Source organism: Hemitrygon akajei, chromosome 21 (assembly GCF_048418815.1).
Source record: "Hemitrygon akajei chromosome 21, sHemAka1.3, whole genome shotgun sequence".
Lineage (NCBI taxonomy): Eukaryota > Metazoa > Chordata > Chondrichthyes > Myliobatiformes > Dasyatidae > Hemitrygon > Hemitrygon akajei.
The window spans coordinates 37,593,367-37,619,283 of NC_133144.1; the positions used below are offsets into that span (position 1 = coordinate 37,593,367).

The 25,917-nt window shown below is 37.7% G+C and overlaps 1 protein-coding gene across 3 annotated transcripts in view; it reads left to right on the forward strand.

Annotated features, from left to right (window-relative positions):
* Nucleotides 1-25,917, forward strand: part of sec31b (SEC31 homolog B, COPII coat complex component) — a 91,031-nt gene that overhangs the window by 59,436 nt on the left and 5,678 nt on the right. Inside the window, exons 22-25 of one of the 3 annotated variants that reach the window (XM_073025252.1) lie at nt 2,428-2,505; nt 4,522-4,580; nt 20,358-20,504; nt 22,428-22,547. In XM_073025252.1, the coding sequence (XP_072881353.1) occupies nt 2,428-2,505; nt 4,522-4,580; nt 20,358-20,504; nt 22,428-22,547 (404 nt within the window). The remainder of the gene's footprint in view (nt 1-2,427; nt 2,506-4,521; nt 4,581-20,357; nt 20,505-22,427; nt 22,548-25,917) is intronic. The other 2 variants (XM_073025253.1, XM_073025254.1) reach the window with 2 other exon arrangements.

The window sequence follows — 25,917 nt, forward strand, 5'->3', positions numbered from 1 at the left end:
TAAAAGGTTCAAAGGATTGTTTTATTGTCAGGAGTATGCATGTACAATACAACTCTGATATTTGTCTACTCTAGATAGCCATTAAATACAGAAAGACCATGGGTGTTGATGAAAGAAAAGACATCAACTTCCCCCCACATGAAAAAGAAAAGGAGCAAAACCTGCAGACCCCAAAATCCCCCTCCCCACAGCAAAAAGCGGCCACAATAACGATCACCTACCCCTTAGACATAACAATCCCTGACCCCCTCACCCATTCAGCAGTCGTCCACAAGAAAGAGAACACCGAAAAACTGAAGGAAATCAATATAAGGTACAATTCAATAATCACATAAATTCCAAACACTGCCAATCCAGCTGCTGACAGTCTTTGTTGGGAGCCATCACTGCCACCCTCCACATTCACCTCGATGCTTCAGTCTTCCTCGCCGCTTCAAGGTGGAGTCATTCATGATCCCACATCTTGTCTCTAGTCTTTTCCATGAGTCAGTTTGTGTTCTCAGACCTTCTTGGCCCCCTGTCTCTGAACTCCACAAAGCAGCTCTCCGGACACAGCATAGCACTAGATTCTTCAATCCAGATCCAAACTGTACATCACAGGCACTAACAGTTTGCAGCAGCAATGGAGCTGGACTTGTTGCATACCGTGTTGTCTCTTGAATTTGTTGGATACTGTTGTTGTTGTACAGAGGCAGTGTGCAGTCCAACAAATGATGCAAATTTTTGTCTTGGATGTTTTTATTGTGATTTCAAGATGCTGTTAGATATTGGTAATGTAGAATACTGCAAGCCTGTTTCATTGGTGAAACTGAAAACAGGAGAGTTACATTGTCTCGGTTCCTGCACAAACTAGGCCTTCATACTGCGGTGTTGCCTTTTGCAGCCACCCACGAGAGGGAATGTTGGAGGTGATGTGGGAGAGAGCAGAGGCCTCTGTAGGTACACTGGAGTCTGTACAGGGTTGGGGGCTGGCCCCTTCTGTCAGTTCTAATCTCCACTGTTTGCTTGCTGTTGCTGTCCAGTATTTGCTCAGTGGAAGACAAGTTGTACCAGGACAATATCCCATACACCTTCAGTCTACATGCCATGTCATTCAGTTACTTGGGCTTTATTATTTTCTGTGACTGTATGGTTTTCTGCTATTTTAACTAAATGTGTAATATGTGCTGTATGCCGTTGGTACTGTTTTGCACCTTGGCCCCAGAGGAACACTGTTTTGTTTGGCTGTATTTATGGGTAAGATTGAATGACAATTAAACTTAAACTTGAGAAGAAATCTTAGAATTTTAACTATGAAATTAAAAATTGTATGATATATTGCTGTTTTTTAAATTACTATTCTCATGTGATTTATAGTTTGGTGGATCCCATATCCATCTCTCTATATTTTTTGAGGTGAGTTAAAGTTTGTAATAGACTGTTATCTACATGTAATGATTCATATCATCTTTTGATGGGAATTTCCACATTAATCATCCACAAATGTGTTCACAGATTATTGGATTCGAGGTTTACATAAAATGAAATGAATGCATCTTTCGTATGTTGCAAATACAACTGGTCATTTCCTGTTAGTGGATTAATATTGCAGTTTGGCCTTTTGTCTGCAAAGAATTTGTGGCCACTAGCAGATGTAGGTAGATAGATGTTTAAAAGATTGGAGTCTCTTGTTTATCTGTTATCGCACCTTTCATGTGGTCTTTATATAGTCGCTCATATCGTCATCATAGGTGTGCATGCAATATATAATAAATATTTATAAATAATATGCACATTATCTATACAGATCTCATAATATAGCAGTTCAGAAAAAAATCTGCTTTATTTATATGTGTCAAAAAAGCATGTAAGGACTGCTTTCCTGATTAAATATGGAAGGTGTATTTTGGATTTGGCTGATTAAAAACTGTATGAAGTTGAGTATAAATACATTGGCAAAGTTTTAAATTAATTGAGCACAATGAAATCTGACCTGAAGTGAAGTTCAAGCACTTTGATGTCTAATTACAAATTCATATTCACTTTTCATGGGATTATTTAGTTGTTGTCAATTGCTAATAAGTTATTCTTTTGAATTATTTTCATTTGTACCATATTGGATTTCTGGGCCTTACCTTTTTATTTCCCTTGATTTGATGTCTGTCTTTTGCCTGACTATGCAATATATATTGCAAAAACTGAATTGTTAGGTCACTTCTACATAAAATAATATTGCATGCTCTTTGCATGATAGGCGTGATAACCTGTGGGATGCTTTTGGCAATATGTTGCAAAAATGGTATATTCTAAAGCAAACTACAGTATCACATTGTTGGGACTATGTAATAAACATCTGTAAAATTGTTATTTGTGTGTTCAAATATATCTAGTTGGGAAAATTGTTGCTTTTCTAGTTGCATATATTGTGATACAGTGATCTATCTCTAGGTTATTCCTCGAACCTTCCAACATTCTTTGATTTTTCAGGATTCCTGCCATGGCTACAAAACCGACATTATGCATCAGGTGAAAAGATAATAACGAGTGCCCTGGCTTGTTTAATGCCTTTTATTTTGAAATGCTAGTGTTCTTCATGGCTTGTGCCTATTTTCTACATCTGAGTTGTTCAATTTGCACAGATTTTTTTTTGTCCAGTTAAGGCAGAAAGGGTTATTCTGTGCAATTTAAAGATAAACCTATAATATTGCACAGAACTAATTTTCCTTTTACAGTTTGCATGCTTTGAAAAACATGATCAAAATTTTTTTGAGATTTAATTGGAAGTTGCTTTTGCAACTAACACATTTTGAGCAGTATTTCATCATTATGTTGCACCAGTCCACTTAATCTGAAAGTTTGATTGGTAATCGTATAAATTGATACATTCCCCTCTTCGACTTCTCATTGATCCTTAGCAACTGTTCTAATTTCTTAGAAACTAGTGATCTTTTGCAAACTCGGTGTATTTTACTCTTGAGCAACTGGTAGGGTATGTACTTGGCTTAAATCTTGTGTTTCTTTCCCAATTGGCATTGTTTTCTTTTGGTTTGCTGGTGCTCATTATTTATTTCTATCTCTTCTTGAAGAGAGTTGCAGGACAGCATTCATATTTAGTGAAACAGAGCATCAGTAGGCCTGTGACCCAGCTAGTGCCATAAGACAACAAAGTTAATATTTGGAAATAGAGACTGGATCCAGACAGTAGGCATAAAGAAGAATAATTAGTGCAGAACTCAGTAGGTCAGGCAGCATCTATGGAGAGGAATAAAGAGCCAAAGTTTCGGGGTGAGACTCGCCTGATGAAGGGTCTCAGCCCAAAATATCAGCTTTTTATCCCTCTCCAGCGATGCTGCCTGAGCTGCTGAACTCCTCTAGCATTTTTTGAGTGTTACTCTGGATTTCAGGCATCCTCGGAATCTCTTGTGTTTATAACCTGTGCAGAATTTATTCTATGTCAGTTCCTGCTACAGTAAACAATTTAATGGTTTGAATAAAATACCACTAGGTTCCATGTGGAAAGTTACCATATTTAGAGCCAATGGAAGTAAAGTGAATGTGGAAGGCTGATCAATGGAATAATGATGAAAATGTCTTAAAGTTTTTATTTGAAGATAATTGATCCAGAGCAGGCTTCAGTGATCTTTCCACTTTCTGTACATTTATGAAATATGGACATTACAGGCAATTCCAGTGTTTATATTGTTCTGAATGGCCTGCTGAACAATCTTATTTAAGTCAAACATATTTTTGAAAGTCTGCGATCACACATAGGTCTAATCCAAACAGGTGTGGCAATTTTCCATTAGTGAAGCAGAAGGCTCCACAGTAGTGTAGTGGTTAGTGCAACACTATTCTAGCTGAGGGTGTCGGGAGTTCAATTCTGGCGCCTCTTTACATCCTCCCCATGGAATGCATGGGATTTCCCCAGCTGCTCTAGGTTTCTCCCACATTCCAAAGATGTACTGGGTAGGTTAATCGGTCTTTATAAATTGTCCCATGGTTAGATTAGGATTAATTGGGGGTTGCTAGGGCGGTGTGACTTGAAGGGCATGGTACCACTAAATAAATAAATAACAATTCGCATATTTGTGTTTATTGGTGGTTTCATTTTTAGATTTGTTTTATAATAAGTCTGATACCATATCACATGATAAGTTGTAAAGTACAATGTCTTAGTGCTAAAATTACTTTTGAGATTCATTTTGAGATTATTACTAACTCAGGCAATGTACTGGAAGTCCTGAAGCAGCGTTGGAAATCCTTAAATATATCGTTAGCCCTTCCACTTACTAAGCAAAGACCCTATCCAGGTGCTTAGGTGTAATTACCAAAGTACTTCCTCATACCAATAACAAGGAAACTATGACTGAGAGCATTACAATATTGAAGCTTTACTGTGTTAGCTTTTAATGCTTAAAATAACAGTGCTGCTGTTAGCTTATTTAACACCGTTGAAATGAGTGAAGCCTTGCAGTGAAACCATTTTTTTTGTCCCAAGACCTCTTTGTAGAAATATAGTCTCATATCATTTACTTTTAATAGGGTTCCAGGATGGATGGAATGATCCTCCAGCAGTGCGGGCAGGGCAGAGAAAGAAGGTGGTAAGTTATGCATGTTAATCTGTACAACCTAGTTTATAGTAATTGTGATAAAATTGCATTCAGTATCTTATTTTTTTGGCTAGAACAAACTGTGTAAGTAACTAATCCAGTTGTTGGTAGTAAAAGTTGAAAGAGTCATATGTGAAAAAAGGAACTAAAATAACATTTTTGTTTATAGGTAGTTCTGTTGTAACAAGATGGCTATGTTCCTAAGTAACCTTGAGAGTAGAAAATTGCATTATATCAGATGGCTTTAGTTGCCTTCAAAGCACAGATGTAAACGGGCTTTCCTGATTGGCATTATAACCAATGTAATCTGTGTAATGCAAATAACGTTCCCTAATGTGTGAATTGCCTTACAATGAATTTGTGTTCAGGAAATGCATTATTGCAGAACCACCAAATAATAATTGTTCCATTTCCACGACTATATTGATCCTAGGGACTGTTTCTGGCAAACAGTAGCCCATAAGTCATCCTTATCAGGGTCATTCTTGAGAACTGCACTTCCTAATCTTTTTTTCTCCCCCAAAGCTGTAGCTATAAAATTGATACTTTTCATTGTCTTAGAGTCATTCAGCACAGAAATAGGCCCTTCAGCACACCATGTCCATGTCAAGTAACAATTACAGTCAGCCCTCCTTATCCATGGGTTCAGCATGCGTGGATCAACCAACCGCGGATCAGGAAAACCCGGATGTTGAGCATTGTTTGCCTCGCGTCTCGTTCATTTGCTACTTGTGTTTGAGAGCAAGAGGAAGGAGTTTAAGGCTAGTGAGGGATGGCTGGCTAGCTATGTAAAGCGCTACAGCCTCAAGAACTTAAACCAACAACTATTTACATAGCATTTACATTGTATTAGGTATTATAAGTAATCTAGAGATGATTTAAAGTATATGGGAGAATGTGCGTAGGTTATGTGCAAGTACTACACTGTTTTATATAAGGGACTTGAGCATCCGCGTTTTTTGGTATCCGTGGGGGGGTCCCGGAACCAATACCCTGCAGATACAGAGGGCTGACTGCACCTATTTATACTAATACCTTTTACCATCGCTGGGTCTTTAGCCTTCTATGCCTTAGCCACTGGATTGACTATTGTAATTCATAGCTATATAATATGCTTTGTTGACCAACAATGACTTGGAAAAGCCAGTTTTACAAAGTGTGTGCATGAGAGAGTCATGTGATGAAAATTGAAACATAGCTCAAAAAAGAAAAAAAACAGGACGTTAATATTCCTGCATGTAAGGTGTTTGAAAATGGAAGGGAAGGAGACAGATTGGCAGTACTAATGAAGAAAGATATATTTATAGGTTTAGAGAGAGGGAATATCTATGTGGAGTCAAGGACAGAATCCATTAAGAAAAAATAAATGATCTGTCTGTCATGTAATTGGAGTATTCCTTATCAAATGAAAGGATTTTTGGCAAGATGGCAGTGTGTTCTATCAATGTGGCTTCTACGAGGTCAACCAAAGATGTTATTATCCTTTTTGCATGTATTTTGTATTATCACAAGACCCTGCTGGATATTAAGAACTTAAAGTACTGTATGCCTACACCATCTGTGAGTTGCTCATTGGTGGAGAAACTGAAGGAGCTTGACGGTGTGAATCATGTTGCTGCCTGGGTCAGAGAGGTATCAGAGGAATCAGTGCATGAAAGAGGTGTGCAGTCTAACAGCAAGTAATTATCTTAGTCACTTTTCTGATTCACTGATTTATTGGTAGATGGCAGGAGAGCTGCGTGCTGTTGGTCATAGTGACTACTAGGCCTCAAGCTGTGGTGTTGCCTGCTTACATTCGCCCAGGAGAGAGGAGTCTGAGTTGTTGTGCTCTATGGGAGGCGATGTGGCACAGCATCCAAGCTGGAATGGGTGCTACCCCTCCCCATGTTCACTTGGCAGGAGGCAAGCTATATTGTGGTCAACTGCAGATTTCTGCAAAATTCATGGACTCAAGGTTTTTTGTGTGATTGTAATTTACTGATATGTTATGTGTGCTTTGTGCTGTGTGTCTGCTGGTAATGTGTTTTGCACCTTGGCCTTGGAGGTAATGCTGTTTTGTTTAGCTGTATTCATGTATGGTTGAATGATAAACTTGAACTTGGAGGATAAAAGAGGAATAGAAACATAGAAAACCTACAGCACAATACAGGCCCTCTGGCCCACAAAATTGTGCCAAACATGTCCTTACCTTAGAAATTACTAAGGTTACCTATAGCTCTCTATTTTACTAAGCTACATGTACCTACCTGAAAGCCTCTTAAAAGACCCTGTCGTATCCGCCTCCACCACCGTTGCTGGCAGCCCATTCCACGCACTCACCACTCTCTGAGTAAAAAACGTACCCCTGACATCTCCTCTGTACCTACTCCCCAGCACCTTAAACCTGTGTCCTCTTGTGGCAACCATTTCAGCTCTGGGAAAAAGCCTCTGACTATCCACAAGATCAATGCCTGAATTGGGACTAATGTAAATGAGTGTTCATGGTGGCACACACTCTATGGGGTGAAGAGCTTGTTTCCGTGGTGTATCTTTCTATGCTACATGATGCTTTGTACATTGCATGTGGCAATTTAAGTGTTCATCCAGATACTTAAAAGTTGTGAGAGATTCCAGTCACCTTTGGGTAAACCAATTCTTCCTTGGTTCCCTTTAAACCTCTTCCCCTTAGTCTAAGCTTCAAGTTCCTGACACTTCTATTGTGAGGGAAAGTTTCCTGCTGTCTACTTTGTGCTCCTCATGATTTTGTATATCTTTATCAGGTGACACTCATCTTTTTATGTACCTAGGAAATAAAGCCCAGCCTTCTCATTCTCTCTTCATAATAGGAAAAACTCCAACCCTGGCAACCTGGTAATGAATCTCCTCTGCATTCATTCCTGTGCAATTAAATCTTTCCATAGTGTAGTAGATCAGAAATGCTCATGGACCTCCAGCTCTGAGCTAAGCATTATTTTATTGATCTGAACCATAACCTCACTTGTCTTGTATACTCTGTCCCTGTTAATCAAATACACAGCCTTCGTGACATTATCTCTCTGTGTTGTAACCTTCAGACGTTCTTGGATTTCAATACTGAGGTCCTTTGTCCTGAATATATATGCCCTATCCATTAGAGTTCTCAAAGTGCATTACCTTGCACTTGTATGGGTTAAATTCCATATGCCATTGTTCTGTCTATTTTACCAACTGATCAATACCCTTCTGCAGTACACCTTTTTGTATCATCTGAAAACTTTATTAAACATCCCTTCATTGATATCCAAACTGTTAATGAATATGACAAGCAGTTATTGTGCCAGCATTTATCCCTGTGGAACATGACCAGTGACAGGCTTCCAAGTAAAAAAAACAGCCCGCAGTCATCACCCTACGCTACGTCATCATGGTTTTGAATCATCACTTTGGATCCCAGGGGTGTCAACATTTTGGTTCAGCCTTCTATTTGGACTGGTAAATTAGATTAGTGTGGGTGGGTAATTGATAGTTGGCATGATTACAGTGGGCCAAAAGGCCTGTTTTTGTGCTGTATGACTCTGATTCAGTGCAGAAATAGGAGACTGGAATGATGTAATTTCTCTACAATGAAACAGTATGGAATCAACAGGTTGAATGACCATAAATGTTCTATGATGTAATCACCTTCTACTTAATTTTATTACATGGTCTATAATATTGTTTGACAAATTGTGTTTTGTTCTTCAAGCTGCTATGCCATCTATTAATATTTTTTCAAATTTTCCAATGTTCTTTGACAAGCAGTAGTTATCTATAATAACTACTGACAGAATTCTACATATCTGTCTCCAAGAGTATAATTTCCTCCTTAACAGTGATTTTGATACTTAACCATGGGATATCATATACACAGCATTTTTCACAAGCTAAATCTCAGGAAATAAATGGTTTTCTGAGAAGTGTCCTCTATGTACAGTGCATGCAGTCTGAACAAAAAAAAGTGAAAGCAAGACTGTGTTGTTCAGAATCCCATTAGCAAAGAAAGAATTTGTAATTTTCAGGCCCACAGTTCACTGTGAACTGACCACCCATGATTGCCACTCTCCTGAACTTGGCTTACCTGAATCAAGAGCATTTATCTTTCTGACCCAAAACATCTGGAGTTGAGCAAAGAGGCTGTGAGTGGGGTCTCACATAACAGACCTATGGCAATGAGCCACAGACCCACAGTTGCATGTCTGGGACACAGAACTTGCAAACTTGTTAAGTAGTGCTGTAAAATCTTTTACATCAAGCTGACAGCGTAAATGGGGCTGAAGTGAAAATGCTTCATCTTCAAAGCTGCCTATATAGTACTGCTCCAACGTGCTTGCTAGATTAAGTTGTTAAGTCTCATGTGGGGCTTATACTTATGACCTCTGACTACCTCAGTACAACCTTCCACCCCCAGTGTAGGTTCCTGATGTTTATGGTAAAGGGGATTGATTTGCTATTTTTATGAAACACATTTCACAATAGTAACATTCTTTAGTCCCATGTTCTTATAAAATATATTTCATGTACCATAATCTTATGTTAAGGATCTAATAGAAGAAGTGGCAGGACATGATATCTTAGTGGTGGTTAAAAATTCTTTTGTTTATTAGTGGTTTATTTTTGCTCTGTTTGCTACAATCTTCTTAAGTAGTCTCTTGGGATTGAGGATAACTTGCATCCACTGCAGTTCTGAGGTCAGTGTCAGACCACAGTCTGTAGCACTGTTAGGCCAGGGGGCTCCTGTCAGTGGGTAGTTTGTGAAGTGACACTTCTTTTGATGTCCACATTTCCCTGACACACTGATTCTAAACTAATTCTCACTGGCCTCACAAGCGGGTGGTCCTTCACTTTGAACAGTTGTAATCCAATGGGGATACTAAATTGTCTTGTGTAAAACACGGCGCAGTTTGCAGCTAATAGTCTCCCATAAAGGGCAAAGTGGTAACATTCAGATAATCTGTTGTTTTTGTGATGTTGAATAAAGGATAAATTTTGGCTAATATACTGGGAGTCATGACCTGTCTCTCTTCCAAATAGCACCATGAAATCTCATATGACTACTTGAGAGAGCATGAACGGATTTGGTTTAATGACCCATTCAGGAGACAGAAACTCCAATAGTCTAGCACTCCCTTAGTACCACACAAAGTTGCAAACTAAATTTTTGTCTCTGGAGTGGGTTTTAAATCCACCCTCAATCTTCTGACCCTGTACAAAGATGCTGCTGATCGCTTGAGTTCTGCATAGTCTTGGCTGGCATCTATCAGAGAACAGTGTTAAATTAGGACTGTAAATATATTTCCTAAAGGATATTTCATAAAGGAGCCTTTATGTGCAATTTAGCACAGTGGTTAGTGCGATGCTGTTACAGCTCAGGCCATCGGAGTTTGGAGTCCAATTCTAGTGTTCTCTGTAAGGAGTTTGTACATCCTCGCCATGGAATGCGTGGGTTTCCTCTATATGTTTGGTTTCCACCCACAGTCCAAAAATGTACCAGTTAGTAAGTTAATTGGTCATTGTAAATTATCCTGTGATTAGGCTATGGTTAAATAGATGAGTTGTTGGGTGGCGCGGCTCAAAGAGCCAGAAGGGCCTATTCTGCGCTGTATCACTAAATAAAATAAAATAAAAACTTGCATCTGCATATTTCCTCGTGTTTGCTCTTTAAAAACTTGAAAGCTATTTTTAACTGATGCAGAGTAACACACAAAAACTGATGGTCCTGATGAAGGGTCTTGGCTTGAAATGTTGACTCTTTATTCATTTCCATAGATGCTACCTGACCTGCTGAGTTCCTACATTATTTAGTGTAGATTACTCTGGATTTTTAGCATCTACAGAATCTGTTGTGCTTGTGTTTTGCTAATACTGATTTATTTTTATTTTCACTTTCCCTTTTAAACTGCATTTAATTTATCATATCTCATTGGATCATCCTTGAGATTGTATTCTCTGGATTACCAACCTGAAACTCTAGATCACTAGTTCAGTAATGTAGCCATCCTACTGCCAAACACTAGAAACACCATTGGCCATTGATCTATCTATGTAATGCTAGAAAATCAAGGCTATTAAGTTTTTTTAAACCATGTTCATGCCCAAACCAATGCTAGATGGAGTTTTTAGTAAAAGTTGAAGGGGCAAAATTCCAGTTGATGTTTTGGGCTGAGACCTTCTGCAGAATCTCTTGTGCTCAGAATTCCAAATGGTTTTATGGGGAAAAGGAGTTTGAAAAAAAAACACATCTGTAGTATAGTCAGATCCCCAAGGAAGTTGTTTTAAGTCTTTAAAGCTTCCAGTCTGTTTTGATTGGATGTTATTGTCAAGTATATCTACTTCATTGGGTGAAGAATCAAGAGAATGATCCAAGGAAGGGATTAGAAATGGTGCGAGAGAAGGACTAGTCATGTGAATTAGGGCTGTTCGTTTGTACCTCAATATAATACCAGTCAAAGTAGGAGGTATCGTTTTTTTAAAATGTCTGCAGTAATCCCCTACCTTAATCCCTTCTCCTTCTTCCCTGTAGATAGCACGAGAAAATGAAGCCATTTTACTCAATTAAAGCAAATTTGCAAACCCAAATTGATCAGGATTACTTTTAAGTGCTGATTGTATTCATTCAACATGAGAAACACTACTGAATATCCAAGTGTTTGTTAGCCCTACTTGAAGTTATTTAGCTGTTTTGAAGGAGAAAGATGTCATCTATTTTGCTGAGATTGTAATCACTTTCCTCCAGTGGATTTTACAGTTCAGCAGAGTGACCTCTTCTGGACATGATGAGCTTAGAGGGTTAATCTGAAAATCCTTTTAGCTGTGGATTCATGGAACCATTAACTGCAATTTCAGTTTGTCGTGATGTGCCTGTAGTTCAGTTCGTCTGCGTCATTTATAATTACTTTAGTTGTGTTAGCATTTGCCAGTGATGTTAATCCTTCAAATGGTAGATATTGGTATGGCTAATTTCAAATGTATTCAAGGAAAATGAAGATCTCATAAATCTCGCAAAGTTGATATTCTGATATGATGCAGAAGTAAAGTCAAAATCAAAGGAAATGATCTATAAAAAGACTCAAAACATTGCCACAAGATTTTCCTAGGATCTCACGTCTGTACAATTCTCCATTAGGATCACTTGCATCATCATCCTTTCCACACAAATAAAGACATTCTTTGGAAGAATTTTCAAATTGATTTGTGCATTATTGATGCTCCATGATGAAGCATAACTTTGAGATTTTCTACAGAAGACAAAGTGAAATCAGAAACGAACTGTGATTTAAGTTAGTGAAATTTCATTGAGTTGCAACATAATTATGCACAATTTATTTTAGTAGTAACAACTTGAATCTGCATTTTTCCATCTGTGGAGGTAAATTTTAACAAACCACATGACACTGACTATTACAGTACATTGTGGACACATATATACCTAAAAATGTCGATTTTGAGGAGAATCTTTAAGGGAGATTGTAGGGACTGAAATACTTAAGCGGTATTCCAGAGCCCTCTTGCTGGTTAACTGAAAGCATTGTTAATGGGCAAACAAGGGAAATTGGAAATGAATAAGGGGCTAGAGCTGGTGGAATTGTTTCCACTGTGTTTCACTCTTTGTGGATGAGCTTTGTGTATAATAATGTGAAAGATGATGACACTGGATATGAATTGTTTCCAAATTCATCTATCTAATTTCTTTTCCAGTTCAGTTAAAACTGCTATTATTCATTAACTACACCTATTGTGTAAGTCTCACATGCAGTGTAAGCACTGCTACACATGTCAGGATCATAGAGAGATCTAGCACAGAAATAGGCCTTTTGTGTATGTGGAGATCATCAAGCACCTATTTTTACACTAATCCTGTTCTAACCAATTTGATTCTGCCCTGTATGGCCAATTAACATACCAATCTGTACATTTTTGGCACATGGAGGAGACAAGAAAACCCATGTGATGATAGGGAGAACATACAAACTCGTAGCCAGTACTGGAGGTCAGGATTGAACCTGGGTCAAGAGTTACCAGCCGTACCACTGTTATTTTGAATATTTTGTGTCAGATTCAATGGTATATTTCACTCCTTTGAGGGCCAGGATATAATTACAATTAGTAAATGGGAATTATTTTTTCTGGTTCTTAGTGCAGAACATTTAAAACATTCCCTTTAAACAGTTTTGCTTTAAAATCATTCAGTTATGATTTTCACATTAACTCACTCTATTGTAGAGCTTCCCTTGGTAACAGTGTTCTAATTCTCAGAGAGCATTGTTTCTCTTATTTATGATCAGCAGTTTTCTAATCCTGAACTTAATTTTTTTTAAATTATCCGAAGTTAACATTGTATCTAAATTCATGTGTTTTGATTATAATATCAAAACTTTGGGCCCAGCTTTTAAAAACAAACACATGACTAGCTTAATTGTTTTCCTATTGCTCTTTTATCAAAATATGGTTCGTGCAGGTGTTTCTTAGTCAACAGCAGTCTATGAATAAAGCCAGGGCTTAACCAGGCTTTTGATCATCTGTCTCCATGTCTCCTATATGGCATTCTGTCAATTTTAGTTTGATTATGGTGTTGCAAAGCATCTTGAGATATTTCACTGCATTTTAGGTGTCCGCTGAATATAAATTATTGATATTAGTGGAACAATATGACTTGGAGTACTTTAGGCAGGCCATACTGCCCAGCTATAGCGTTCTCTGACTTCTACTCTGCAGGAACTGTTTCTAAACAAGTGCTGGAATCCTGTGATGTAACCTGAGATGGCCACAATAATCCAATATACTTTAAGTATTTTTCATAGATTTAAGTACACTTGGAACAATGCATTTGTATTATGAATGTTTCATTATGAAAACTGAATTTTGAAGTGGTGGTACATTTAAAAACATAGATGGACATCAGGATCTGAGTATTTAAAAATAATGATTCCTTCCTTTGTAAATGATCTGTGTGAATCAGTTCTGGTGTGAAAATTCTTTATCATTTATATTTAGATTTAGATTCCAGCGATATAGTTTTGTATATTAATGAAGTGTTAATGCTCCAAGCTAGATCACAAGACTTATTTACCCAATTAGTTATTGTGCTGAACTCAAAAGTTAGATGTGTTCAGTAATGGATTCAGTTCAACATGCCACAGTCACTGCTCTGTAAATAGTCTTGAAGTAAAGTGATTAATATTTCTCAACATTAATTGCTTAGGGAACTTTGTTCTCCTTCAGAGTCTACCTTTTGTGCAAGTGTTACATAATTCAAAAAGTACTTGTATTTCTCACCTTTTCACATCAAAGAAACTGATACTTCACTAGATTAAATTATCTTTATTTTAAAATAAATTTAGCATGAACTCAGAATAGTTAAGGTTCAAATTAGCAATTTGACCATCATAAATTGAAAACCATCATTAAGGACCTACCTAAACAGCTCTTCAGTTTTCATCAGTAAAAAGCAATGCCAGCAATAAATGTCAACCATGCAGAGTTTACTTTGGCAGTATCATCAAAGATCCTCACCACCCAGGCCAAGTTCTTTTCTCACTGCTGCCATCAGGTAGAAAGTACAAGTGCCTCAGGACTCGCACAACCAGGTTCAAGGATGGTTACTACCCCTCAACCATAAGGCTCTTGAACAAAAGGGGATAACTACACACATTTAGGGATTCTTTTTAATCTTGTTGTTTCATGCTCGTTATTTATTGCTATTTATTTATTAGCACGGTATGTTGTCCATTGATCCTGTTTACAGTTACTGTTCTGTAGATTTCCTAAGTATGCCCGCAGAAAAAGAATCTCAGGGTTGTACCTGGTTACATGTATATACTTTATAATAAATTTTACTTTGAACTTTGATCCTTGAAATGCTGACTGTCCCATTTTATGTTTGAATGAGCTGGTCATTGCTATAAAAGACTGGAAAATGCAAACTTGGGTGGAAATACTTACAAGAACAAAATATGATTACATGGGGACTTCCGGTAAGATGGCGATTGCTTAGCTGCTCCGAACTTTTGTTCCGTTACTGTCGCTATCTTTGCACTAAATGTCTCCATTTTTTAAACCTTAGTTAGGAACTTTTTCGGTATCTCTTACTTGCCCGTGAACGCATCTAACTTACAATGTCTAGCAAGAGTTCTAAATCCAGGAGAAAGGAAGTTCCAGCTCTCTCAGACGAGACTCTGGCTGCGCTTAGACAGCTCTGAGACGAAATTTTAAAAGAATTCAAAACCGCTTTCAAACAGCTGGAAGACAAACTGGATGGGATCAACGATAAAGTGGACAAGCATGCTGAACACTTATCTCGCATCGATTTGACTTCTGAAGATTTAGAACGTCGTGTTCGATACTTGGAGACTCTCTGTTCCAGCTTAGAGGAAAAATGTAACAAACTCCTTTCCAAAATGGTGGATCTCGAAAATTGCAGCAGACACTGCAATCTCAGAATTCTTGAATTGCCAGAGGCGACCGAACATGGATCAACCGTGAAATTTTTCGCCGAGTTTCTCTGTGAGATATTCGGGAAAGATTTGCTTCCGAACCCGCCCGAGCTCGAATGGGCACACAGGGTTTACGTTCCCCCCGGAATTCTGGGCTCCTGCCTGCGACCAGTAATCTTGTGCTTCCATCAATACCAGGTAAAACACAGTCTGATTGTGGAGGCACGTCGCAGAGGTTCTTTTATTTTCCAGGATACAAGCATTTGCTTTGAGGAAGATTTTGCACCCCAGACCTTAAAGATGCGTGCTGAGTTGAAAGGCGCAATGAAAGTGCTTTTTGATCGTGGTTTTAAACCCTCTCTTCGCAATCCTGCCGATCTACGAATCAAGCTTAATACTGGAAAATACAAGTGGTTTAGATCAGTGAAGGAAGCTGAAGCATTTGTGGCAAATCTTCCGGCTATCCAGTCATCTTCGGAACCCGATCGGACCTCCTAAAATGGTGGATAAGTACTTCTCGTAGTAAAATTACTTTTTCTGGACTCAGACTTTACTTGAAGCACTCAGACATTATTTATTGAAACTCTAAGGGCTGTTGACAATCTCTCCCTGGATTTGGTGTGTCTTTTTTAAATAGACATTCTGTGCTTAATATTTCCCTATGGACGTTTAAATAGTACTTGTGTAATCTATTTTATTCTTGTATAACTTTATCTACAGAGTTCTACAACTGACTCTTAACTCGTTTTGGAGGTTTGAAGTCTTGAGTGAAGGCCTCCCTGTTTGTTGGTTCACAGTTTAACTGCTGATTTATTTTTCCTTTTTTAAAATATTTATTTATTTATTTATTTATTCTTTTCCTCACCCCTTTTCTCTAATCTCTGAATTTTTTTCTCTCCTCTCTGTAAATGGTTGATAAATACTCTTATTGAATTTATAATTTTCCCCTTCCTCTTTTTTTTTTACCTTTTTTTCCCCCCTTTCTCTTACTTTATTCTTCTAAAATTTTTTGCGGGTAGGTTAGTTTTGGTTTTCTTCCGATTTTCTCTGTATTAAGTTTTATATTTCTGCAGAAGGTGTTCTAATCTGTAGCTATGGTTTCTAGTGCATAAACTAGTTACTATTTGCTATAGTAGTTATACGGAACTGCTGTTAATGACACAGATCTGGAAGTTGTATTTGGGTTAATTTTTTTGGTAGAGCTAGCTACTTGTTTTGGTAGCCGTCTAGTTTTGGGTTGTGTGGGTGGGGTAGGTTTTCCAGTTCCAACATCACTCACTGTATTTATTGTTTTTCTTTATTGCTCAGGACATGTATATGTTTCAATTTTACGAATCTATGTTTACATCTCTGCTCCCAGACTGCTATTGTACTGCTTGACCTCTTATATGCCTGCTGCCTGGTATGCATTAGTAATTGATAATGGCTAGTGCACTTAAATTCATGAGCTGGAATGTAAAGGGATTGAATCACCCTGTTAAAAGGAGGAAGGTATTCTCACATATCAAACAACTCAAAGCTGACATTGCTTTCCTTCAAGAAACTCATATTTGTTGTTTTGATAACTCCCGGCTTCTGTCAAAGTGGGCGGGTCAGCATTTTCATTCATCCTTTGCCGCTAAAGCTAGGGGAGTCTCCATTCTTATTAACTCAAATATTCCTTTCGAACTCCATAATAAAATATCTGATACAAATGGCGGTTTTATTATTGTTTCTGGTAAACTATATAACACTAAAGTTGCACTAGCAAACCTGTATGCCCCCAACTTTGATGATGTTAACTTTTTTGAACGGTTTTTTTCCTCACTACCAGACTTAAACTCATACTCTCTTATATTGGGTGGTGACTTCAACTGTTGGTTGGATCCTAATCTGGATCGATCGTCCTCTGTTACCAGATCACCTACTAAATCTGCCTTAGCTATCCAGTCGTTTCTCTCTAATTTTGGTATCTCTGATATATGGCGTTTCCTTCATCCTACGGAGAGAGATTATTCTTTTTTCTCACATGTTCACCATACCTTCACTAGAATTGGCTATTTCTTACTCGATAACCAACTTATTCCATTTGCCCACTCTTGTGACTATCAGGGTATACTGATTTCTGACCATGCCCCAATTACTCTCTCTCTGAACTTTCCTGGTCTCCCTCAGAGGAATAAACACTGGCAGTTTGATTCAACTTTATTATCGGATGATGATTTTTTAAAACTTATTAAGGATCAGATAACCTTTTATTTTAACACTAATACATCACCTGAAGTGCCATCCCAGACTGTCTGGGATGCCATGAAAGCATATCTGAGGGGTCAAATAATCTCTTACACAGCAAATCTCAACAGAAGATCCTGTGCAGATCGATTAGACCTCATTAACCAGATTAAAGAATTGGATCAAATATATGCTCAAACTAAGAACCCTGAATTATACAAGAAGCGTGTTGAACTCCAAACTAAATTTAACCTTCTGTCCACTCAACCTGTTGAACGCCAACTTCTCGAAAGCAAGAGTCGCTTTTACATTCATGGGGATAAGTCTGGTAAATTCCTAGCCAATCAGCTGAGGCGTTCCAAGTATTTAATCTCAAACGTGGCACCCGTCAGGGATGCCCCTTAAGTCCCTTTCTCTTTGTTTTGGCTATAGAACCTCTGGCGATAGCATTTCGAAACTGTCCTGAATTGACCGGGATTTGGAGAGGGGGTGTTGAGCATAAAGTTTCTCTCTATGCTGATGACTTATTACTCTTTCTCTCAAATCCGTCTACACCCTTACCTCTAATGTTTTCACTTCTTGACCAGTTTAGCCAGATCTCTGGCTATAAACTTAATTTACATAAGAGTGAACTTTCCCCAATTAATAAAGAAGCACAAGAACTAACATTTCGTGATCTCCCTTTTAAAGTAGTCCATAATCAATTTACTTATCTTGGAATTACAGTCACAAGGAAGTTTAAAGACCTCTTTCGTGAAAACTTTGCCAGTCTTTCATATGTTATTAAACAGAGTCTGGTACAATGGTCACCTCTATCTATGTCTTTGATAGGTCGTATTAACGTTGTTAAAATGTATGTTCTCCCCAAATTTTTATACTTATTTCAATCTATCCCAATTTTTATTCCTAAGTCTTTCTTTGATTCCTTAGACTCTATTATTTTGTCATATCTGTGGCAGAATAAGCGCGCTAGAATTAATAAAATCCATCTCCAAAAATCTAAAAAAGAGGGTGACATGGCTTTACCTAACTTTCGTTTATATTACTGGGCAGCTAATATACGCTGTGCTGCTTTTTGGTCTTTCTTCCACGGCCAACCCGAGTGCCCTAACTGGGTGGCAATGGAGTTGAGCTCCACTAAAGAATTATCTGTCTCTGCACTTCTTGGCTCTGCACTCCGTAGTAGTCTGCCCAGATCAATAGCCAATCCTCTTGTTAGACACACTTTGCGTATATGGGCCCAGTTCAGGAAATGCTACGGTTTCCAGGGGTTCTCCGTTTCCAGCCCTGTCGCACATAATCACCTTTTTTTACCTACTACGTACGATTCAGCATTCCATGTTTGGTATAGGAAGGGCATTAGACAGTTTGAAGATCTTTTCATTGATAATCGCTTTGCTTCTTTTCAGCAGCTCTCTGTTAAGTTCAATCTGCCTAACGCTCATTTTTTCAGATATCTCCAAGTCCGACACTTTATTGCTCCCTTAATTCCTAACTTTCCTGAAATGCCTGCAAAAAATGTTATGGACCTATTTCTTTCCATTAATCCACTAGGTAAAGGTTTAATATCAATTATCAGAGATAAACTAGCAGCCTTACGACGGGCCCCTGTGGATAAAATTAAAATGGCCTGGGAGCAGGATTTAAATATCTCCTTATCCAATGAGAGCTGGGACTCAGTTCTCAAATCGGTTAACTCAACCTCTCTTTGTGCTCGCCATTGCCTTTAAGATTGTTCATACAGCCCATATGTCTAAATCTAAACTATCTCGATTCTACCCTGGCATTAGTCCGCCCTGTGATAAATGCAAGAGGGGCGTGGCCTCTCTCATCCATATGTACTGGTTCTGTCCTAGCTGGAGAAATTCTGGAAAGATGTCTTCACTACATTATCATGTATTCTGAATCAGCACCTAGAACCAAACCCCTTAATTGCTCTGTTCGGTTTTTGGGGTGAGACAAATTGCTCTGTTCGGTTTTTACGTCTGGATCCGACCAAATGCCGAATATTATCCTTTGCCTCTCTCCTGGCTAGACGCTTGATCCTCCTTAGATGGAGAGATGTTGCCCCGCCCACTCATGCGCAATGGCTTAACGACATTATGGCCTGCTTGGACCTCGAAAAAATTCATTATTCAGTTCTTAATTCGGATCTAAAGTTCCATAAGGTCTGGGGACCTTTTATCGAGTACTTTCATAACCTTCCTATTGACTAGAGTTTTTTTTTCTTCTTCTCAGTCCCTTGCTTTCAGCTCCCTCTTTTTTTCTGGTAGTAGGCATTATTATCCTCTGTTGCTAAGTGTATTCACAGTCTGGGAGTTTGACTATCCTGACTTATACTCTCTATATTGTGGTGTGGTTGGTCTGGAGTTGTTGTTGTTTTTTCTTGTGTTGTGGGTTTTGGGGAGGATACTAATTTAGGTCTTTAATTTAGGTGTTTTTTTGTTAAATTCTCTTCCTTTGTAGCATATTGTTACTGTATGCCTAATTTTGCACTGTATTAATGTTCCTCATTGGGATTTGGGATTTTTAATTTGTAAAATGTTGTGAAAAACTAATTTTAAAAAAATTATTTTAAAAAAGATATAGTTTGCTGAAGATTTTAGTTAATACAAATTGTGATTTAATTGCACTTTATAGAGCAAAGGTACGCATATCTTGAATTGCTAAATAAATGAAAGTATCCCAAAGTTATTTCAAGCTCATAAAAGTGAAACACCCATGGACAGTCCAAGGCAAAAATAGTAGCTGCTCCATTTATATGGTATTTTACACTTACCAAGTTAATTCATAAGTATTGTCAAACAAAAGTAGATAATGAACCATGCAGTATTTTAGGTAATGAACCGTGCAATACTTTAATACTGTATTAAAGACATTGCCATAAGATTGGTCATAAAGTTTAGTTTTATGAAGCATTTTAAAGATGATAGGGAATATTATAAAATCCAGTTGATATGCTGATGTTCAAATCTTGAAGGATAACTTGTATTGGTTTGTACCATTAACTAGAGATGTGTTAATGCAGAAAGAATCACAATCTAGTTCTTTCTGAACAATTAACTTGATATAGTTGTTAACCTTTTTGTGGTAGCTTCTGCTTTAGAGCATGCTGTTTGTAATCTTTCAGCTTCAAGACAACTACACTCCTCCAGCTCCTATAACAGCTCCTGTTGTAAATTTCTCTGTGGATACACAAAAGGCCCGACCCCAAGGCCTATCTTCTCAGGAAACCAGTCAAGGACCTCCAGGGGCACCAAAAGAGGGCAACTTTCAGGTGTGTTCTTTACTGAAGGTCTATGGTTTTGTTTTTTGCAATTGCATTTTGCCTAGATTGTACTTGTGACATAATTTATGTGCTAGTAGTAATGCTAAGGGGTCAAAGTACACTCTTGTAGTCTGGCACTATTATGAAGTTATACAGACTAAAAATGTATGTGCTGTGTCTTGTGTAACATATTCAAAAACCTAAGGAGTCACAGCGAGAATGCACAGATCTATGGACAGTACCTAAGTTCAGTATTAAACCCAAGCCTCTGTTAAAGCTAGACAATGCCTCTATTAGCTGTACCACCCAATTTAAATTAAAGTTCCTATGTTTTACAGTAAAAGGAAAAAATGAAAAGAAAAATAGTTGCTTGGTAAAAGTAATCGATTGCAGCAAAATGTAATGTACTAGCAGATCTCTCATAGTCTTGTGTATTGTAATTCAATGTCTACATTGATTTGTAGTGACAATAGTAATATACTCCCAAATCAAAATACATTGTATAATGTACGTGGGAGGGACAGGTGGCTACAAAACTGTAAAAATGGAGAACAATATGGAAGTAGTGGAATATGTTCCATTAATGTATAAATGTTTTAGGAAGGTCAAAAGCCATGATCTTTAGCCCTCCCTAGCCATTGCCTCAGATAGAACAAGGAAATTTGCAGCTTTAGTGTCCTTTGGACTTGGAACTGAGCTTCCTCTCCATCTCAGTATGCCTTATTGCACCTCTATAACATCATCTATCTGCCTTAATCTGCCTCCTTCGACTGCATCTCTAATCTATATTTTTGTCATCTGCAGGATTACCGCTTACAATCCTTTCATAGGCAGCCTTCAACTTCTTCACTTTTCAGCTCTTGTCTGATCCAAATTCAAGGCTTTGCTAATCCACTAACCTTCTGTTCGCTCCCAGAGCTTTGAATTTAATACATGTTGAAATCTTTAATCCCAATCACTTTGATAGTCCATTCACCATCTTGCAACTTGAGCCTCATCTTCCTCATATTCTTCACCCCATCTTTGAGGCTGTGGCTTGAAATATCCCACCTTGCAGTCTAAAGTTGCCTCCCTAATTGTTCTACTTACATGATTTTTCTCCTCTTCAAACTTGTAAAACTCACATCATAAAACAGTCATTCTTCCTTTGTCCAGGATATGGTTATGTTCAGTACTAAACAATAATACTATCAATATGTTGTCAGATATATAAATTTAAAAGGGTAACGTGATTGTAAATGACTAATTAGATATTGTGAAAAGGCATGTGAAGGCTGTACTTTCCTCCTGTGGCTCATCACTTTTACAGTGTCAGTATTTGTTTTGCTTCACACAAATTAAGACCTTTCTAAATTTGCTCACTGATCTATGAAAAGAGAGAAATAACCTCTGAGGAGGGGGACTTAGTAGAGAATTTTATTATTATTTCAAAGGTATTTTTGTCTCTTCAGGTTGTTTTAGCTCCAATACTTTTTTAGTAGTTTGAAGCAGAATTGCAGTGGTCCTTTCAGTGCAAATAATTTCTATGGTAATCTTCTTTCCTTTAGTGACCCAGTCAACATGCAATTTACCTGATATATGGTAAAGTTTGAGCTTGGCCTGAATTGCGGTCAAGCAACATAACCATGAAACTACTGTACCCTTGTAGTTGTAGGAAGTAAAAACAGGGCTAAACTGACAAGTATGGCCACTGCTGGAAATATTTTGTAGATTAAAAAAAATTGAGATCCTAACATCGTAACCCTTTGTGCTGATGCCAGAGAGCACTTCTACAGACAACTTATTCCATGAATTGCACAGCCGGTCTCTGCCTGTGTACCTTCCTACTGGGCCGAGTACTGATGTGCTGTGGACTGCTATGGATTGTAATGCCATATTCCTACAGTCTTTTGGTTCTGTATTAGTGACCTAAATGATGTGCTTCATTTCCAGCCACTACAACAGCTGCCCACAGAGAAGATTGTGAAAAAGCAAATTCCAGAAGAGCACATGATATTGAAGACCACGTTTGATGGGCTGGTACAACGATGCCTTTTAGCTGCTGCTGATCCTGTATGTCACTGAGCTATAATCTTGTTATTGAAAAAAGTAGATTATAGTGCATTCCTTTGTATTATAAAAATGTATTTTTATATGTAGTGTGTGTATGTGTGTGTGTTTGAAGGGGACGTAGGGACTGCAAACCACTGGCACAATGAAATCAGTCAAATTACCATGGAAAAACAGATGTGAAAGATGGGAATGTAAGTTACTCGGTATTTCCATTGCTAAAATTGATGGATTCATTTGCCCTAATTATCCTTAGTTAAAAACAGATAAGGAATACTTAATGTATTGTAGAAATTACATTGCAAGGTTTATAGCTGAAAAGTTTGTATTCTCTTTATACGCCTCCCTCAACCTTACTGTAAAAACGGAGTTTCTTTACCTTTAATTTTTATCTGAAAAGATTTATTTTTCAACATGATTATCTTCCTTCAAATAATTCATACAGAAAATTAAATTGTCAGGAATGTGCCATTACTCTCCACAGTAAGGAAGTTGTAATGTGCAATGCTGCTGTAGCAAAGTACCAGTGAAAGGTGATTTTCTGCCTTAGGATAGTATTCCATGTCTTGATTAATATGAACATTGAGGGAACTTGCCCTGATACAATAGTCATTGTGGATAACATGTTCCCGGTCTTTTCTCATAAACAGGGAAATTTCAACCTGAAATATCTTAGCACACACACAACATGCTGGAGGAACTGAGCAGGCCAGGCTGCATCTATGGAAAAGAGTAAACAGTCGAAGTTTCGGGCCAAGACCCTTCATCAGGACTTTTTCTGAAATATCTTACTTTGTTTCTGAAGACATCAGGTTCAATTTCGCTATCGGTGGATTAATTCTAAATTCTAAGAAAAACTGAGAAATCACACTTCTCACATCTCAGCCCAGTTAATGCAGTTTTATGCTAATGATTCCTCCCACTGGAGGGTGCCCATCTATAGTATCCTGCAACCATGTAAATTATCAGCTCTAACAATCTCATACAGAGTTTCTCATTTGTAAATCTTCCACCCATTTCAAATGTTGATGTAAGTGAACAGACTTGACACAACATTTAAGTATGAAGACCTTTGAATTTTAATGTGCAAATCTCATTGCAGTTTTCAGTTGTTGTAAACTGAGGCTTCCCCTTTCTGGGTGGTAGGAGTGCCCCATGACTCATCGGGTTAAGTGTTGAACAGTCTGACTCAAGATTGGAGTTTTGAGCTTAATCTGGATTATTTTGAGAAAGGACACTGAACATTAGTGCTTCACTGATGATTTTCTGCAGCTGAATGATGATTTTATCAGACATAAATTCTGATTAGGATTTAATTTTGTTCATCTGAAGCAAATCAGCTGTTTGTCATATTCCTTGTAACTGAGCAGGACAAGAACAAAGGGAGTTACTTAAAAGAGGACTTAAACTCTTTGCGTACCTTGTTCTTGACATTTTATATCCTGGATATCTAACCAAATAGTACCAATTTGTAGCTAGCTGTAGGCTGAGTTTCCTCTAAAATTGAAGAATTTACCCCCAACATTAAACTTTTGAAGGTTCAACTAAGTCAATGTTATAATTGTGGTATAAACAGGGAGGAACTATTCCGAGAAATAACGTCAGTATAACACATGCTTTCACTTATTTTCTGCAGCCAGTTACCTTCCATTTAGGATTGAATATGCTGTTTATTTACTGTCCAAAAATAAATATCCACATTATCTGAAGTCATGCAATGGTTTGAAGACAAGCCGTTAATGAAAACAGAAAATATTACCAGAAAATTAACACCAGTGTAGGTGGTCTGCCTTTCCTAAATGACTGTGGGAACTATAACAGTAATCAAGCTTTGTGCTAGTGTGATTCTTTGGCTCATTGTTATGAGCACTGTTTTCAAAATATCAAAGCTCTCATCTCATGGTATACCAAGTCATGATTGCCTGTGAGAAAAGTGAAATAAAAACTTACTTGTCCGCCTCATGTCCCAGAAGCAGCATTGTCTTGTGTATTGTAACTAATGCACTTCATCCAAAAGCCATATAATTATCCTTTGGCCATCTGATTTTACTATGTTTGTGCCTGCCCAATTATCTCCAATAGCATTGTTTTCGCTGTAGCTGGATTATTGTCTCACACTGTTCATCTATGATATAGGATGGAATTCATTGCCACAGACGGGTGTGGAGGTCAAGTCATTGGGTATATTTAAAGCAGAGGTTGATACATTCTTGACTAGTAAGGGCATCAAAGGTTCCAGGGAGAATGCAGAAGAGTGGGGTTAAGAAGGATAATAAATCAGCCTTGATGGAATGGCGGAGCAGACTCATTGGGCTGAATGGGTCTAATTCTGCTGATATGTCTTATGCCAGAACTATTCTGCTTTCCAACTTGCTCTTCATGTCATTAACATTTTACATTCACTTTCCATCCTCATTCACAACGTTCTTCATGCTTGATTGTATTTATTAACTTTTCTTTAGTTACCACATCTCTTCTTTCTCTTGCATGAAGTTGTTAAATTTCAGCAAATACATTTTCATACCTTTCAGTGGGATGCAAATAAAATTTATATTCATTCCACAAAGGCAATTTCAACATCATGCTAATCTGAGCAAATGCTTAAGTCTTTAACCACCAACAATATTCTCTGTCCAATGACATTGTTGGTCTTGCTGAATCTATCCACATGGAAATCTCATATCACCTTCGCAAAATGTGTCTCGAGAAGCTTAGTTTGATGTTTTATATCCAGTATTGTTATTGTTCAGTATAAATCTTACTTGAATGCCTAACATGTCTATCATTGATTTCTGGTCAGGATTTTATAGATCATTTTGATAGACAATTCTGCTAAATTAGTTTCTCCATATATTACTCTTGATCTTCTAATACCTGTTCTCTCCAATCAAATATGGTCAGCAGTTTAATGAATTTTTTTTAGACTCCCAAATGTGTTCTCATACAAGCTTCATTTTTCCTACATTCCATCTAATTTCAAATCATGGCTAATCGGACAATTTATTTGTGGAACTTCCATGTTTTTGAATTATTTTGTAGCCTGTATTTCCTTTCTCCCACAGTCTTAAAGCTGATAAAATACAAAAATGAAATGGGACACTCGAAATTTTCAGCTGTTATTATTTGTAGATGTAGAATTAACTTTTCAGGTAAAAGATCGTTGATCTGAAATGTTAAACACTAGAAATTCTGCAAATGCTTGAAATCCAAAGCGCCACACACAGAAAATGGAAAAACTTAACAGGTCAGGCAGCATCCATGGAAATGAACAGTTGACGTTTTGGGCCAAGATCCTTCCTCAAGACTGGAAAGGAAGTGAGAAATACCAGGGGGGATAAAAGGTGGGAGGGAGGAGAAGGATAGCTAGAAGGTG